Source organism: Hydra vulgaris, chromosome 12 (genome assembly GCF_038396675.1).
Source record: "Hydra vulgaris chromosome 12, alternate assembly HydraT2T_AEP".
NCBI lineage: Eukaryota > Metazoa > Cnidaria > Hydrozoa > Anthoathecata > Hydridae > Hydra > Hydra vulgaris.
Window position 1 is genome coordinate 30,642,346 of NC_088931.1, and position 20,202 is coordinate 30,662,547.

Below are 20,202 nucleotides of genomic sequence, written 5' to 3' on the forward strand. Positions count from 1 at the left end.
CAAAATGCTAGAAATACTGCTAGATACGAAAGAATGCATTGTATAGCAAGAAGTAATACTATTCCAGATTATAATTATTTAGGAGAAATGAATTATATTTGTCAGCATTGTGGTGCTAAGAAATTTCCTGATGAAACACATTTTTTATGTTGCCATAATGGAAAGGTAGTTTTGTCGCAACCTTCATCATTTCCACAAGATTTAGAAGATTTATTTAAAGGAAACAATGCAGATAGAAATGCCAATCTGAACTTTTTTAAAATATATTAGAAATTATAATGCCTGTCTTTCTTTTGCTTCATTTGAAGCTAATGTAGTTCAACCTATGAATCATGGGCTGCCATGTTTTAGAATATGTGGTCAAGTTTTTCATCGTATTGGTAATTTAAGACCAAATCAAGATGTTCCGCCGACATAATGAAGTTGCAGTTGTATTTGTTGGTGAAGATGGTGCACCACCTGCTTCCAGGGAAGTTGTTATTTACCCAAGAGATCATCCTCTTAAAACTATATCAAGTATGTCTGCCAACTTAGATCCTATGGTTTATCCTCTATTTTTTCCAAGGGGTGATGCTGGTTGGCATAATCAATTGGTTCACAACCCTGAACATGCTACATTGGTTAGAAATCATGTTACATTATCTCAGTATTACAATTATAAACTTTCAGTTAGATAATTTTTTTCTTCACACTTTTATGGCAAAAAATTGTTTCAGCAATATGCTGTTGATGCGTATGTTAAAATTGAAGGCCAGTGCCTTGGTTTCATCAGAAATAATCAAAACAAACTGAGAAGCAAGCAGTATGATGTCTTATACGAACATGTAAACAACCTTGGAAATAATCATGTTAGACCAGGGCGTGTTGTAGTTTTGCCATCAACTTATGTAGGAAGTCCTAGAGCTTTAAAGGAAAACTTTAAAGATGCTGTGGCTATAATTAAAAAGTATCGTAAACCAGATCTTTTTATTACTTTCACTTGCAACCCAAAATGGTATGAGATAACTGAAAATTTATATCCAGGTCAGACAGCAAATGATAGACCTGACTTGGTTATTCAAGTATTTAAACTCAAATCAAATAACCTTCTCAATGACATTTTTAAGCACGGTGTATTAGGGAAAGTTGTAACATCTCCTAGCTAAAATAAAATATGAACATGTGGCAAACCACGCGTTTGAAACTCAAAAACCTGAACATGTCAGGTTATTGAGTTTCAAAAGAATGGTTTGCCACATGTTCATGTTTTACTTCACTTTGCAAATGATGATAAGCTTGAAACAGCTCATGTTATCAATAATTTAATATCTGCAGAAATTCCAGATCTGATTGTTAATCGAGACCTTTATGAAATTGTTAAAACTTGCATGATTCACAGTCTATGTGGCATACTAAATCCAAATTCTCCCTGCGTGAAAGATGGGGTGTGCAGCAAAAACTATCCTAAAGAATTTAATGCTAACACAGTAGCAGTTCATAATGGTTATCCACACTATAGACGTCGTGATAATGGTTTGGTTATCAATATTAAAGGTAACAGTGTAGATAACCGCTGAGTGGTACCTTACAATCCATGGTTATCAAAGAAATAAAGCTCACATTAATGTTGAAGCTTGCATGTCTGTTAAAGCTGTTAAATATTTATACAAATATATATACAAGGATCACGACTGTGCTAATATTTTAATAAATGAGAAAATTAATCATGATGAAGTAAACACTTTTTTAGATTGTCGTTATGTAAGTGCACCTGAAGCATTGTGGCGAATTTTCGAGTATCCAATAAGTCATGTCACACACTATTATACACCTTAAAGTTTATCTACCTGAAAATCAATTAGTGTATTTTAGAGAAGGAGCAGAACAAATGGCTTTAGATCGTGCAGCTCAACATGATACGCACCTAACGGCATGGTTTAAGTTAAATACTGAAAATGAATATTGCTATTTGGATGTAGACATTCCTTATTACTTTTCATTTGATGATAAACATTGTAAATGGAAGGTTAGACAAAGGGGTGGTAATAAGGTAATAGTAAGAATGTATAAAGTTAATCCAACTGGAGAATTGTTTTTTCTTAGACTGTTACTTTTGCAAGCAAAAGGTGTAACATCTTGGGAGGATGTGCGTATTGTTAATGGTATTGTCCTTGAAACATTTCATGAAGCATGTGTTTTGAAAGGTTTGTTGCAAGATGACACTGAATGGCAGAATACTCTTTCTGAGGCGGTTTTAACACGTATGCCAAAGCAAATTAGACAGTTGTTTTCAATTATTTTGACCTTTTGTGAACCTGATAATCCTTTGCATCTCTGGAATACATACAAAGCTTTTATGATGGAAGATTTCATTCACTGCTTAGTCCCACTTCTAATAGCTGAACAAGCTACTCTTCTTCAAATTGAAAAGATTATAAACCAAAGTGGTAAAATGCTGGCTGATTACAATTTGCCTGTTATTGATGAGTTTATGCGCCTAAATCTAGATAATTTTGATGAAAATGTTCAATTATCTATTGGCGAAGCCAACCGAATGAGACTGTTGCTTAATGTCAATCAATTAAATGTATGTAATGCTATCCTTGCTGCACTGAATGAGCAACCAAGTGTAGAAAATCAACATTCTAGATTGTTTTTCATGGATGGACCAGCTGGTAGTGGAAAAACCTTTACTTACAATTATTTGATTGCTGAAACCATAAGTAGGGGCTTTAAATCTGCTACAGCTGCATGGACTGGCATAGCAGCAACTCTTCTTACAAATGGATCTACATTGCATGGCTTATTTAAACTTCCTGTTCCAATATTGGATAATAGCACATGTAATGTAATTACTAACTCTATACACGGTCATTTTTTAAGACTTTTTTAAGTTAGTTTATTTTTGCTTGATGAAACATCCATGATACCTAAACATGTTTTAAATGCAATTGATAGGTTGTTAAAAGATATTTGCAACAACAACTTTCCATTCAGAGGAAAAATCATTCTTTTTGGTGGTGACTTCAGGCAAATTCTGCCTGTTGTGAAAAGAGGACAACCAGCTGAAATAGTAGAATCGTGTATAAAATGTTCTTTGCATTAGCAATGGGTGCAGAAGTTTGCATTAACTGAAAATATGAGAGTGCAAAATGTGCAAATTTTCACCAATTAAACTTATATATAGTTGAATTGATTCATTACCCAATTATCATAATATGATGCTACATTCTATTTGTTAAAAATAATTAATTGGTAGTTTAATTTATTGAAAACACTGCTTTTAAAATTTACTATAAGCCAAGACTATTTTGCTATATAAATGCAATTTATTTATATCTTCATTTGATTTTTTATCTTTAATGTTTTTAGTTTGGCTCCTTGAAGCATTTGTTTTTTGCTTTTTAATTAAAACATTTTAAATTTATTGTAATGTCTTTTAAATTTAACTAAAGTTTACTAAAAGCCAACGTGAAATAAGGTCATAAAAACGTGAAACAACATTATAAAAACACCGACAAGCTGCATCATGACAGCAGTTTAAGGCTACCGAAAAGCAGGTAAATTGTTTTCCAGTTTTTTTTTGTTTTTTTTTTTCTTTTCTTTCATGTCTACTTATCTGTTACAATTTTTATTTTAGATTTGTCATATGACGCATTAATGCATTATAAAAGATCAAAGTTTACATATTTTTTACAATTGGTTATACACATGTTTGATTGTAAATTAACTTTTTTTTGTTTGAAACGTATTTGTACTCTATTGCTTAGTTATTTATAATAAATTTATTTAGTTGTGTGCATTTAACGTTTTAAAGACAATTTCCTTTTTTAAAGAAACATGTATCAAGGGGATACCAAAAAATTAATAACTCATGAATAATTTACGTTCACTTCATATTAATCTTATTAATTAAAGTTCATGTTATAAAAAATATAACAAGAATTTAGCTTTAATTTTTCGTCAATTTAAAGCATGATGAAGTGTTATTATTTGTGTCAGTAACTAAAAACGTATTGTGTTGAACTTAGAAATGTCTAGGAAAATGGTTCTGCCATACACTGATATGACCTATGTCAGTTGTAAATTACTCAAATAACATTAAAAAATTGGTAAATTAATTTATTTTAATTTTACAGATGGTTTAATTTTTTAATTTGTAGGCGTTTTTCTAACAGGGTATTAGTTAAGGTTTCGCAACTTTAAATTGTGGAAAACAGCCACTATAAATTAAGTAACAGATCAACCGTAACCCGTATTACGGGTTGCTATCTGCTAGTAATAATTAATAACAAATTAAAAATCATTTAATTTAGATTTATTTAAAATATCTTCAAATATTAATTAACAGTAACCAATATTTGACATCTTTTCTAAAAAAAAATTTAGGTTTGCAAAAGCTTTTATGATAATGGCCTACAGTAAAAAAAAAAAAAAATGACCTTATAATGTCAAGGCCTTCTACATAGATAGTTAGACATCCAAATTACTCCTGCTTTTGTTGCTTGCAAAAAGTTTTCTCTAGAACTCTCTGAAATTTTTCTCTAAACTGTTTAATATTATTTGAAAGTCTTTAAATCTTTAATTATTCATGTTTAACAACTAATTCTAAGACAGTCAACAAGGATTTTGATCATCTTGTTCTGATGCTAATAGGAAAGCTCTATTATGCATTAGATGGAGGCGGTGAGGTAAGAGCAGTTGCAATAAAGTTTGGGACAGCTGGAAAAGATTTTAAAATTATTGAATCTTTCCTTTCTAATCCCAGTATTAAAGTTGTTTTTTGATGGATGATACTTTATACTTTATACTAGGTCATTTCCAGTAGATCATGGGGTACCACAAGGTTCCATTCTAGGTCCATTGTTATTTCTAATTATCTTCCTGATATTATTACTTCTGACTCTTTCATGGCGTGGCCACGACACAACTATATACACCATCCTTGACAAAAAGTCATCACTTTTTGATTGTTTATCTTGAAGCTTGTAGTGGCTTGTAGCAGTTTGTAGCTGCCCTCCTTGATAGTGCAACTCTTCCACATAAGGAGCCCTATGTCAGGACTTCCGGTTAATAAACAGGAATTAGCTATGCAGTTTGAGAAAACTGCATAGCTAATTGCTTGGGAGGCCGTGCTCTACCAATGAATGAGTCAAGTTCTCTTAAAACTTAAGTCATGTATAAAGTAACCCAACACATAAAAAACCATCATCACCACCAAACTGTTTCAATATATCTTTCACAAATATTCGTGGTCTTTGAAATAACCTTCCATGAGTTGAATATTACTTCTTGCAAAATTTATCAGATTTGCTTGCTTTTTGTGAGACCAATATAAATTTGGCTGTTTCTTATTCAAAATTCAGTATTGATGGGTACTATCCTTTGATTCACAAAGACTCTAATAGTCACATACATGGCTAGATGGTATAGCAACGCATCAATTCACCTATTTGTCAAGAAATCAGAATCTTTCGACCATTATTTTGACCTTTATCGTTCACCTTGTTCTCAAAACTCCACTCTTTTAGATGTAACTTCTGATCAAATTGACCATGCCCTTTTCTCTTTACCCCTCTGCCAATATTGTTATTGGTGACTTTAATGCTCATCACACTGAATGGCTTGGCTCTAACACCACTGACACTACTGGATAGTTAACTTCTTGACTTGTTTTCCACACAACCCTAATCACTTACCTTCACTCCTTGATTTTTGTCTTGTCTCAAACCCTAGGTTGCTTTCAGTTTCTTTTTCTCCCTTTTTTTTAAAGTCAAGCTCCATTCTACTCTATAGTTTTCACCTTCTTGTGCAGCTGCTTTATCTTTTTTAAAAGAACAACTCTTTTGAAAACAAACTCCTATTATTATTACAAGTAATTGATGTAAAAAGGTGCTGTCTGATGTTAAGCTCAATTATTCTCAGTTCACTAAATCAAGTATCTTGTCTCAGAAATAGGCTCTAGAGACTTTTAGAAAATGATAAGGTCATTTTAGAAAATGATAAGGTCATTTTAGAAAATGATAAGGTCTAACATTTCACCTCTCATTCATGGGAATGATCTTGTTACCTCTCCCAAGGATATAGCAGAAGTATTTGCAAATAATTTACAAGGCTAGGGGCTATTGCTCTTGACATCTAAAAATTTCAACAAAGTTTGGCAGGCTGGTTATCTCAATAAGCTTGTATCCGTGTAAGATGGTTAGACCTAAGTTCTTCAAAAGAACATCTTCTAAAAAAGTGAAACTAATTTTCAGCTAACCTATTGAGGCCTAAATTATTTTCAACTGATTATAGTCTTTTCTATTTTCAACTGATTTATGACATTTTCGTTTTCGACAGATTTTTTGACCTATTTTATAGATTTTCGTTTTCAACCAATTTTAGATAAATTAATTTTCAACCGATTATCTAGTCTATGTTTTTAACGTTATCTTTTTTAAGCTACGAAACTACTTTTTTTTTAAATTAACAATCAATACATTTTCCAAGCATTCATCGGACCTTATACCTCCTGATTTGGAACACAGCGCTTCAACCACTGCGCCAAGGCTGATCAATAGGGTCGAGCGATTTTGAAAATTTTTGAAATTTGATTTGCCTGAGCAGCAAATCAATATCTTTTGGTGAAAAAAGAACCATACTCATTTTTTTTTTAGTTTAGATGAGTTCTTGAGGTTCCTCTTTAGATTCTAAATTTTTTTTTTCTAAACTATATCAACTTGATACTTAAAAGAAGCAAAATAATATACTGATTTTGAAAATAATATTTGTTTTTATTAAAAAATTAAAATTAAAAAAAGTAGAGTTGTTTTTTTCATTAAAAACCCCCGTCCTCAACAAAACGGAGGTTTTAAGGTATATTTTTGCAAGTATTTTTTTCACTTAAAAATTTTTTTAATAAAATTATTATTTATGAAACAAGCATTTTTTTCTGCTTTTTTTGAGTCCAAGGTTGAAATGGTTTAGAAAAAAAAAAATTCAAAAATATTAGGACCTGTCAAGAATTTAAATTCCAAAGAGGACCCACAAGATCTCATCAAAATCAAAAAATATATTTTTACTTTTATCTTATAATTAATAGACATTGATTCGTGTCTCAGTAATATTGGTTTTTAAACTCATTTTTTTTTGCTATGAAAATCGCTCCACCCTACTGATCAAATTTGGTTCATATTCAAATCAACAACAAAATATATAAAATATCAGAAAGGCGCAGTTATAAAATTTAAAATAGAGTAGGTTGAATATTCAGTAGCTTAAAAATTCAGTAGGTCAAAAACACAGTAGGTCAACAATTTAGCAGTTTAGAAAATCAGTAGTACATGTTTTAATTAGGTGTAAATACAAAAATCAAAAAATGTCGGTTGAAAATCAAAATTGCCATAATCTACAATTTACAAAATTTCAAAATTAGGTTGAATAATAGGCCAACACTTGCATCTTATGGTGTATCTGGGAAAGTTTTTGAGATTATCTCTTTCACTTCTAGACAAAATCCAACTCATTGTAAACATAGTTGGACCAACTCCATCTGCCAAGCATCTTTCCCATCATCATAAAGTTGCATCTCTTTCCCTTTTCTACAAATACTATCATGGTTTGCTGCTCAAAGGAGCTATCATCTCTAGTTTTATTAACCAAAATTTATTCTCGCTTGACTCGCCATTCAGCAAATTCTTATTCTTTACAGTGTCTGTCCCCGCATGATCTAAAAACTTTTATTTGTCTAGTTTTTAAACCCACACTTAAACAATGAAACTCTCTGCCATTTTTACACTTTCCTGACTCATACAACCAACAACTTTTCAAGTCTTCTGTCAAATATTTTCTTGCTCTTTAACTCTATTCTTTGTTTTCTAGTAACTCTCAACTTATTAGTGGTTGCTTGCAGTCTTGTTGGGAGTGAATCAGATTAAAATAAGGACCTTTCAAGGAAATCACATAAAGAATCCATTTCAAAGTTAACATCTGCTAAGGTTGCCTCTCTTTATCTTACTATCCATTTTTCTTACTTCTAATTACATTCTCTACCTCTATCAATCTCTTATTCATCCATGTACTGTTGTCATATTTGGGTTGGTTCTTCTAATGAGACCCTCTCTCTTTTAGACAAGGTTCAATAACACATTTTAAATGTTGTTAGACCTGCTCTAGCTGCTTAGGATAAATCTCTTAACTATTATTGCAAGATGCACCTTTTTCTCTTTTTTACAAATACTCCATGGTTGCTGCTTAAGGGAGATTTTATCACTTGATACGAAACTCAATCTAGCATGACCTATCATTCAGCTAAGTCTTTCTACTGTAACTGTTCTTTCATGCTCAAAAAACTTTTAATTATTATTCATTAACTTTTTCCTCTAACGTGTGTTATATGTCTATCTTTATGTTTTCCTGATTCATTTCTTTAACAGGTTAGTAATAATATTAGACGCAGTTGTACAAAAGCTAAATTTTTTTTTTTTTTAAATGTGAAAACTTGTAATTAACTTTATATTTTAGGTTAGTTTTATTACAACACATTTATTACATTAATTTTTTTATAAATAAATAGTTATAAAAAAATAAAACTACCTGTTCAAAGCTAAAAAAAAAAGAACTTGTTCATACATTTATAATTATACACATTTGTAAGTTCTAGCTCTACCAGTATACTAATGTCATTTAATAAGGTTTCTTGTTTATACATTTTTTTGTTTTTAAATCATTTTTTATCAATACCTTAACTTTTGCTACTCAAAAAAAAATTAAATTTGACGTGACTTAAAGAATAATATTAAAACAAAAGTATCTTTATAAAAAATTAGAAAATCCTTATGTTTTGAAACAAGCTAAAAGAATGTCTAAAAAACTTTAATACTATCTATATATATATAAGGCTCGAATAAGTGATGGCCAATTGCGATATCTGGAAATATATCTGGTCATCAAATTCTCTAAAAACTTTAAAAATATTTAAAATATTTTAAATGATTGTTTGTTTGAACACCAGGCAATATAAGGACTATAAATAAAAAAAAGTTATAGGAAAATTATATTAATTACTAAAGGTCTGAAAAATTTGAGCAGTATTTTAAAAATGAAAACATTAAAATCAATTTTTTTTTAGGGGGAAACTTTGAGGAATTATTTATTTAAATATTTAAATGGTTGAAATTAGAAATTAATTAATTGATAATAAAATATTTATAAAAAAGATATATTTTAAAATAAGTTATTAAAGTTTTTTTGATTTTTTTTTTTAAATAACTATAAAAAATTTAAATTAACTTTTATATTTTTCAGCTTCTCTGCCTTTAATTTTGTATACATATCTGCTAAAGAGTTATGAGCATTTAATTTATAAGAAAATATTGAATAAGATTTAAATAAGTTGTTTTTTAATATTACATCATAATGTTTGTTTTATTTGTCTAGTTATTCTGATGAATTATACAATGAATTAAAATATTTAAGTTTAAACCATAATTTTTAACAATAATAATAATAACAAAAATTATAATGATAATATGGTTTTATAATGAAATTTTATACCATATTTCAAGATCAATATAAATATTTTTTATTAAATAACAGCTATAAGTTTAGTGATAACAAAACTACGGTTTTTAAAAAGCTAAAAAATTAAATACCAGAAGCATTTCCAGAAATTGCAATTTCTGATCACATATATATATATATATATATATATATATATATATATATATATATATATATATATATATATATATATATATATATATATATAAATATAAATATATATATATATATATATATATATATATATATATATATATATATATATATATATATGTATATATATATATATGTATATATATATATATGTATATATATATATATATATATATATATATATATATATATATTATATATATATATATATATATATATATATATATATATATATATATATATATATATATATATATATATATACATATATATAAACTTTGGGGACCCATTTGCAAATATAAGAAGCTTTTTTTTTTTGAGTAATACTTTGTGAAATTTTTAAAAAAAATTGGAGCCTTAACAACAGGTTTTGAGAGGGCCTCCAACCCACTAGCCAGGGCACTCTATATATGTATACACACACACACACACACACACACACACACACACACACACACACACACATATATATGTTAATTACCTTGCCACCTCCAATGCCTAATCCATTGTTATTTAGTTTCAGTGTTTTAAGATTATAGCAGGCTTCGCTTGTAAGTAAATTTTTGATACCTTTTACTCCATCAGGCCCGAAAGCATTATCACTTAAATCAAGTACTGAAAGTTTTGCACCAGCAGTAATAATTCCATCTCCAAGACGCTCCTAAATACAACATTAATTATATAGATAATATCCTAATTTAAACAATGTTGAACATGTTATTGCTGTGTCTTCGTAGTTCAATTATTTTTGTTAAACATTTAAAAAAAAAAATTTTGGTATTTACTTACTAGGGACGGAGGAATTTCAGAACGCAAACGACCAGTATACATATCACTCCACAAAGCCATCTAATGTAAAAAGAGTATAAAACAAAATTATTATAAGATTAGAACTACAACACAATCAAATAAGTCAGAAATTTTAATGCATATATATGTATCAGGTCTAAAAATTGAATTTATATTTTTATTAAAACTTAACAAATGTAAGCCAATAAGCTATTACACTTTAAATAAAAAACTTGATATGTGCAATTTTTTGGGTTTAATATTTTTAAATATTATTTATTACTTGATTTTTATTTAACTAATTCGTTAATAAACTGATGACTAATGTTGATTAATTAATAACTGATGCCTAATAAGTTGTCTACTGAACAAAATGTTTAATTATGTTAAGTGTCTAAAACAGGTTGTTAATTGTTAAATATTAGACAACACAAAAAAAGTACAAAATGTCAAAGGTATCCTATCAATCCAGGATGGTTATTAGAAAATAGGGGTCATCCTCAAATTATGTAAATTTTAGGCCATTTTAGACCCCCTCCTCCTCATCACAACATTGTAATTCTTTAGTAACAAGTTCTGTATGAGTCATCACAAAAACATTATCCCCCGCCCCCAAAGCGTGATGTAATTTATGGAGGACCTCATATCAGCAAGAACTTTTTTGATTCTTAAAGATAATAACACTGATAGTAACTCGTATAAAAACACTAACAGTTCTATTAAAGTTCTTTTCTCTTTAAAACATTTTTAAAAAAATTTCAAACCAATTATCTACAACTTAAAAATACCTTAAAATCTTATGATCTTTTTTTTTTTTTTAGGTTTTAATATTATTTACTACTTTTTTTAAATCTTAAAACTTTTTTGTCATTTAAGTCCTACCTCAAACTCTTTCTTGGATTTTAAAGCATCTGCGATCACAATGGCTGCTTCCAAACCAAGAGTATTTCCTTCTAATCTTAATGCTTGCAAATCTTTACAGTTTTTTATGGCATCGACTATCTCCTTTGCTAAATATATATATATATACATATATATATATATATATATATATATATATATATATATATATATATATATATATATATATATATATATATACACACACACACACAATGTTATGTTTGTGTGTGTGTATATATATATATATATATATATATATATATATATATATATATATATATATATATATATATATATATATACACACACAAACATAAACATCTATATATAAAAAAAAACATGTAAAAAACCAGGGTCATTCGAGTCTTGCGATTAGATTTTTTTTTCATTATCAAATTAATGAAAAAAAAATCGTGAAAATATTTTACCTTTTTCTTTGAAACCCCTCGTCTAAAAAGCATATTGAATCGTTATTGTAAAAAACTATATAAAACAACAATAAAACAATACTGCTAGGTTGTTATGTTAATATAAAAAACTTGTGATAATATAAAATAACTTCACTATGTTGTTATATACAGTTTATAACATTAAAAACATAAAATGAGTTTAAAATAAAATTAAGTAAATAGAATTATTCTAATTAAAAAATTAGAATTGATGAAAACATTATCATCATAAACTTTTAAACTTAATATTTTTGTGAAAACACTCACTATTTATAGACCAAAAGAGTAAGACCAAATCAAAAAAAAAGAGTAAACTCCAAAAAATAATAACTTATTAGATACCACATTCTTTTTAGATTTATTGCTTCTTGATCTAGCATACTATTAAAAATGCAAGTATAAATGATTTTTTAACTTTAAGAGATTTTAAGTTGATGTTTTTATTCGATGTTCTTGTTGAAATTGTTATGCAATAATATAAAATAAGGGAAAAAAAATTGGTGGAATTATGTTTTTTATAAGTATATGGTTAAACTTCAAAACTTTTTTTTGAAAAAAAATATTTTGAACAGAATTTGAATAACTTATTTTTTTAAATTTGATTTTTTTGTAATTTATTACAAAATTTTTTATTACACTTTGTATAATCTTTGCAAAAAACAACATCTTTACAAAAAATATTTAACAATTAAAAATGTTACGACATAAAAAAAATTTATTCACTTGCACTTCTAAATTGCTACTACTCAGCATAGTTAAGAAGAGATCCAAAGAAAAATATAATGATTTTTTCTACTAGTTTTCAAAAAATTCCAACTTTTTTTGTGCGTTCTGATAGGTTTATTTTAAACAAAATTATGCGTATTTATCAAACTCGATTATAAGTAATTTACATTATTACAATAATAAAACAAAAGATTGTTTAAATTAGTAATATTTTGTACATACAAAATATTTTTGTACATACAAAATACCATTGAAGTTTTCTTTTAAATTCAAAAAGAACTGTTTCTCTTGACATTAAACCAATATCATTGTCACCTAATATTCTAAAGTAAGAATTTTTAAAACTCTTTTGAAACTTTATTATGTATTTTATTTGTAACATGTTTGAGGTTATTTATGATTGGTGTAGATGTTAGTTTTGCTTTAAGAAATGTTTTGTGCTTTGTATCTCTGCTGGGAATAGTTTCATATAGGATTTATGCTCTTCACAGCATTTTTCTACAATCTACAATTATTCTACAATTATTATTTCTACTTTTGTTGTTCTTGTTCATTTTTAAATAATTTTAATCAAGAGCCATACGAAAAAAACTGTAGTAGTGTTTTTGTCTCCTTACCATATCATTCTTTTGAAAATTTCAAGTGATATCAAACAGTTCTAAGTTGATGCTGAAAACTTCTCTTTATCATGAGAAAACTTCTCTATATCTATGTATCTGATTATTCAATAAAAGAGACTTAAATTTAACGATTGGTTCAAGTAGAAATCGAGCTGCGTGTTTAATAGATTTCCATTCATAAGCAAAAATCTTTGCAAAGCCACAGGTGTATGGATGAATAAATGAATAATTGAAAAGAGCAGTTTTAAAAGAAGAAGAGAATGAAGAAAAAGAAAAACAGTTGAATATTTTAAACATTTTTGTTGTTCTTTATAAAAATTAATTCCTTTACTTTATCAGATAGTAAAATAAAAAAAACCTTTTTGTTGATTTGCTTAAGAAAGGCAAATTTATTGCAATGAATATAAAAATTAATATAATTACTAACTCGAATCAAGAATTGAAAAGCTTAAATTTAAATTAAACTATGTTGAGAAAATGGTTGCCAAATCAATACAGTTGGTTGCCAAATCAATACAGTTGGTTGCCAAATTAAGATGAAAAAACACAAAGAAAAAAAATAGTTTTTAACTTATAATATTGCCATGTAATTAATAAAAAATATAAACATAAATTTGTTATAAACGGCAACTCAATTTCGATTGGCTATCGAAAAATAAGTTTTCAAATATTTGGTAATTTAAAGTCTATGAGTTTAAAATTTTAGCTAATTAGTAAGGAGCAAGAGTTATAAATAAGCTGAAACAATTTGTTTTTGTTAATTTGTTCAAAGGATTATGAATAGGTTTTGGATATAAATTGTCTGCAGTAAAAATTAATGATAAAATAATTTCTAGAATGAGCAATGAAAGCCAACAGAGAAATATGAAACATTTCTATTGAAAAAACTTTTTATATAAAGGAGGATAAGTAATAAAAAACAAAGAAAAATGAACAGATGTTCAGAATTAAAACAGATTTATTTTGAGAAGAAAAAATTTATACACAAATCATAGTCAGCAATAATTTTATCATTAAAGTATAGTATACTAAAATTTTAAGTTCGTTTAAAGTATAGTATACTACAAATTCAAGTTCTTTTAAAGTAAGCTTAAAAAAATGTGAATATAATCTATAATAACAATGAAATTCATGTTAAATTTTAAGAAAATTTCTTATATTTTATATAACTTTTATTTTTTATTTAAGAATCTTTGCTTAACATTTTATATATAAATATGTTCCAATTTGTAAATTAATTTTTTTCTTTAACTTATAAGCAAAAAATTATTTTACAAATTCAAAAAAATTATTTTACAAGTTCAAATAAACAAATGCAGTCTGTGTTGAATTCTTGGTAAGCATAAATAATAGATATGCAAATTGAAAATTTTAAAATTTTCTCCTTCACCAAGTGTTTAATTAGAAAATAAGTATAACAGAGCTTTTATTTTAATGATTTCAACAAGTATTTGAACTTTTTCAAATAACTTAATAAAGTAATTTTAGTTACTTTCCAAACAACAAAATATTATATACACAGCCCTCGAAATTAGGAATTTGAGTGCAGCTTCAGTAAAAAGGATTGGATTTACAAAAAGTTTTTTTTCTGGATAAAAGCAAATTGCATGAACTGCATAAGTTTGTGATATCAAGATACTAACTATAAATTTATACCCCCTTTTAAAACTCACTTTAACTGTAGACAATAAAATTTTATACTTCCAAAAAAATACAAAGTAATTTGAGTAAGGTCTAAGGTACATCCATAATATAAGCTCCTCTCTCTGTGCATATATGCATTATTTATAACAAAATCAAAATTAAAAATAACTAAAAACTATGCTTTTATAATTTTTACTGTTTACGAAAAGGTATAATATTAGGTTTAACACCATTTATTTATTATTCAGTTGTTGCACACAAGATTTTTTTTTTATTATTAGTCAGAAATTAATGGATTATAAACACTTAAGACATTTTTCCCGCCTGTTTTCAAATCATTGCCCCATCATGCTTTATGTATTTTAGTAATAATTTTATTTTGTATGGTACTTGTATTGAAAAAATATTTATATAAAAAAAAATTAATTATAAAGGAACTTAAATTCTACTTTTTTTAAATATATAACAGCAATAGTGAAAAATAAGCGAAAAACACAAAAAAATTAAAATTTAATAACATAAATTTTAGTTTTAAAAAAATACAAATCGCTCATGTCTCTCCTTAATTACACTCAGCATAGCTAGATCTATGTTTAATTTCAGGAATAACCCGAGCTACGACACTGGATATTGAGTAATCTTGTGTCAAATGAATCAAATCATGTCACCATTTAGTCAATTTTTATATACCTGTTTTTAATGCTCAAGAAACTCATGTGGGCCTTGATGATATCAAAAAAAAAAAAATGATTACACATTCTATACTAATTGATCTTTCAAAAAATGTAAAGATTTTGATCTGCAAATATATGGATTTCCATATATGAATAATGGGGCACAGTTGCCACCTTTTTGTAACAGAACATTGCAATTGATTTTTCACTACCTTCCAGACTAGCTAGAGCTCTGAAAATTTCAGCATTTGAGTAGTCTTTCTGAACGCGTGTTAAAATTGTTTCCAGGGCAGATGACCAGAGAGCCCATGGCCTAGGGCACTGGGGCTATGCCCCACTTTCTTTTTCAAAAAAAAAACTTGTTTTTTTTTTGGGATTTCTAATAAAGTAAAGATAACTTTGAAAATATTGTTTTCAAAAATTTTTTTGGTTTGTACTTATTCTGTTTTATTTAATTACTTACAAAATAAAATACAAAAATATAAAGATAAAAAAAATATCAAGATTGTGCTAAGATTGATGAGCCAATGGTCAAAGTATACATACATCCAGTTGTTGTTACAGGTGTATTAATGGTACAAATGATATTGGTAATTGGAACCCAACACTCATCTGCTCTAGATGGTCAGAAAAGTTTGTTAAAAGGGCCGTGCAGGTGCATAAATATTACCATAACATCTTGCTAAATATTGTCAACTTCATTAATCATACCAATCCAATGAAATGTATCATACTTGCAAGAACAAATTCACCAAATTCAATGTATTAATGTTAATTTCAATTGTATTGATGTTACTTTGTTGATAAGGTTAAATACTTTGAAAATCAGAAAAAGAAAACAAGCCTGTTATATTAAAATCTTCACTTGTTTGTTTAAAGCTAATAGTATCTATAAATTCTGGGTTAAATTGATGATAGCTCCTAATTCCAGGAATTGTTCTACTTAGCTGAAACCGTTTTTTCAAAGCGGTGTGCAATTTTGAAAAAATAATCCCTTTAACATTTTTTGTGCAACAGTCAAGCATTTTATTACAATTCAATATCTGGTCATTTATGGGGCTTTGTAGACTTGCATTTGCAGTTAACCGCTTTACTGTGCAACCATTACCATCACATGGTAACTTACCATAACTTGAAGCAAAAATGTCCAATCTGCATCAATGTCAAAATGGTCTTTATGAAGACAGATATTGTAAAGCTTTTTGTGGTTTTTATACTGTGCAGCACAACCATTTGAAAAATAAAGAATCTTTGAAGTTATTTTCTTTTAAATAATTAACTAATTTGTATCTGAACTTCATACACAAAAACAATGTCATGCTCAATATCTTCTGACATTAAGCAAAAGGATTTTTCTTTAGGCTGGTCATTTTTGTTTATTAATAAATAGAGGGCAATGGGGTGTAACATGCATTGACTTTGACACTAATGGTAACTTTGGATTTCATCTTGAATCACAAATATGTAGCTTCTGCAAAATCACTTAAGACAATACAGCATTCTTTTGCCAAAATTTCCTTTTGTTTTCTTTTCAATTCAAAAAGTTTTAAATTATACAATGTAAAATTCTGTTAAAATAATTATTTTAGATGGATGACTGTTTTTAATCCATATACTTGCAAATCAAAAATCTTATAAACATATGCACTTTCTTAAAAGATTTTAAGAAAGATAATTGAATACAGAATGATCAAAAACCAAATGGAACAAATATAAACAAATAAAAATTTTTGAAGGCACTTTTTTCAAAGTTATCTTTACTTTATTTAAAAATGCAAAAAAAAAATTTTTTTGTTGAGAAAAGTGGGGCATGACCCTCAATGCCCCCATGGACCCTCTGATCATCTGCCCTGGAATGCACATACAAGTCTACAAAGCCCCATAAATGACCAGATATTGAATTGTAATAAAATGCTTGACTGTTGCACAAAAAATGTTAAAGGGATTATTTTTTCAAAATTGCACACCGCTTTGAAAAAACGGTTTCAGCTAAGTAGAACAATTCCTGGAATTAGGAGCTATCATCAATTTAACCCAGAATTTATAGATACTATTAGCTTTAAACAAACAAGTGAAGATTTTAATATAACAGGCTTGTTTTCTTTTTCTGATTTTCAAAGTATTTAACCTTATCAACAAAGTAACATCAATACAATTGAAATTAACATTAATACATTGAATTTGGTGAATTTGTTCTTGCAAGTATGATACATTTCATTGGATTGGTATGATTAATGAAGTTGACAATATTTAGCAAGATGTTATGGTAATATTTATGCACCTGCACGGCCCTTTTAACAAACTTTTCTGACCATCTAGAGCAGATGAGTGTTGGGTTCCAATTACCAATATCATTTGTACCATTAATACACCTGTAACAACTTTCAGCATTTGTGCATTCCAGGGCAGATGATCAGAGGGTCCATGGGGGCATTGAGGGTCATGCCCCACTTTTCTCAACAAAAAAATTTTTTTTTTGCATTTTTAAATAAAGTAAAGATAACTTTGAAAAAAGTGCCTTCAAAAAATTTTATTTGTTTATATTTGTTCCATTTGGTTTTTGATCATTCTGTATTCAATTATCTTTCTTAAAATCTTTTAAGAAAGTGCATATGTTTATAAGATTTTTGATTTGCAAGTATATGGATTAAAAACAGTCATCCATCTAAAATAATTATTTTAACAGAATTTTACATTGTATAATTTAAAACTTTTTGAATTGAAAAGAAAACAAAACAAAAAAAAAAATTTTTTGTTGAGAAAAGTGGGGCATGACCCTCAATGCCCCCATGGACCCTCTGATCATCTGCCCTGGAATGCACAAATGCTGAAATTTTCAGAGTTCCAGTTTGTCTGGAAAGTAGTGAAAAACCACACGATTCCGCTACAAAAAAAGTGGACCTATAATCCAGCCCCCACCTGTTGTCTTGGGCCCTGACAACAACTTTAACAGGCAAGTACACCGGCACTACAAAAATGCCAAAAGTTTCAGATCCATATATAAAATTCCATATATTTGCAGATTAAAATCTTTACATTTTTTGAAAGAACTATGAATATAGAATGATGTGTAATATATTTTTTTTGATATCATCAAGGCCACATAGGTTTCTTGAACATCAAAATCAGGTATTTAAAAAACTGCCTAAATTTATTTAAATTGACAAATGCAGGTACTTAAAATTAATTTTAACATTTCTGATCATTTTATTGGATTTGCCACCCCTGAAAATAGCCAGGTACAAATTTTTAAGTAAAAAGATCAAATATTTTTAAAGTTATGCAACTTAAAACCTATAAATAAACATTGCAATTCTGAGAGGACAAGAGGGGCCTGGCCAACATCTATTAAAAGTAAAATGGTCATATTTTAGGATCTTCTTGGAGCCAGATGCTCAAATTTTCAAGGAATTCTTATTTTACTAATCACTCTTAACTGTATAAAAATCAGCAAAATCTAAAATGTTTTTAAGTATATTTAACAGTTAACTTTAGTAACTTAACTTTATAGTTGTTTTGATTTACTTTATAATGTGATGTACTTTATCCATAAAGTATATCACACTAAATTTAACTTTATAATAAAAGTAGAAAATTATTGACTTTCACGCTGAGATTTAAGTAATTTAAGTAATTAAAATTCATAAGTGCTAGTTGATTAAAATTTTGAATGAAATATTGAATGAAAATTTCCATGCAAGAGAGCCAATGTTAACTTTTATTTAAAAGTTACATATAGTATGACATATTTTATGGATGACCCATAGTAAAAACCTCAAACAAAAATATTTATTCTACATTTTTTAAAATAGCAAAAAAAATGCTAGATTGGAAAAGAAAAGAAAAACACGAAACAAATATCTTTTTAGAAAAAACTAATTGCAAAAATCAATCGCAATTAACAATTGTGATATTGTATCCCTACTTCTTTCACAAATATTCATGGTCTTCCAAGTAACCTTCCATCAGTTAAAGCTTACCTCTTGCAGAATTTACAAGATTTACTTGTTCTTTGTGAGACTAATTTAAATTTGCCTGTTCCATTTTCAGATCTCAGCATTGATGGGCACTACTCTTTGATTTGCAAAGACTCTAATAGCCATATGCTTGGCTAAGGGGTATACTTAAGCATTAATTCACCTATTTGTTGAGAAAATAGGTTTCAATCTTTTGACCGTTCTTCTTTGTGTTTCCGCTTAGCACCTCTTCACTCTATCACCTTTCTTTTTGTTCTTTATTACTATCCTTTTTCCTAAGACTTTACTCTTTTAGATGTAATTTCTGATCAAATTGAACATGCCCTTTCTCTTTACTACTCTGCCAATATTGTTGTTATTGGCGACTTTAATTCTCATCACACTGAATGGCTTGGCTTTAACACCACTGACCCTGCTCATACTAAAGCCCATAACTTCTGCATCTAAAGTGGCTCCTGTCTCAACAAAATGTCTTCTCTTTTCGATCAGTTAGAACAGGCAGCTGATCATGTTCTCACAAATATTTATTAATATAATTATAAATTTCATGAACTTTGATAGTTATCTTCAATTTTTCACTTTTTTTTTCAAATATAATTAAAAGTAAAAATACATTTGACTCAAGCAAAATTGAAAAATAATTATTTAAAATATTTTATTGCAAAAAACAATAAAAATTTTATACTGCAGTAGAATATCATTAATGTACATTTAATAATAAATTAAATAAATGATCTCCACCTAC

The 20,202-nt window shown here is 27.8% G+C and overlaps 1 protein-coding gene across 2 annotated transcripts in view; it reads right to left on the reverse strand.

Annotated features, from left to right (window-relative positions):
- The window catches only part of LOC100214528 (ran GTPase-activating protein 1), a 63,318-nt gene that overhangs the window by 39,597 nt on the left and 3,519 nt on the right, over positions 1 to 20,202 (reverse strand). For both annotated transcript variants that reach the window (XM_065812889.1, XM_065812890.1), the window contains exons 3-5: positions 11,347 to 11,474; positions 10,465 to 10,524; positions 10,157 to 10,336 (exon numbers count right to left, since the gene is read on the reverse strand). In XM_065812889.1, coding sequence (XP_065668961.1) covers positions 10,157 to 10,336; positions 10,465 to 10,524; positions 11,347 to 11,474 — 368 coding nt within the window. The remainder of the gene's footprint in view (positions 1 to 10,156; positions 10,337 to 10,464; positions 10,525 to 11,346; positions 11,475 to 20,202) is intronic.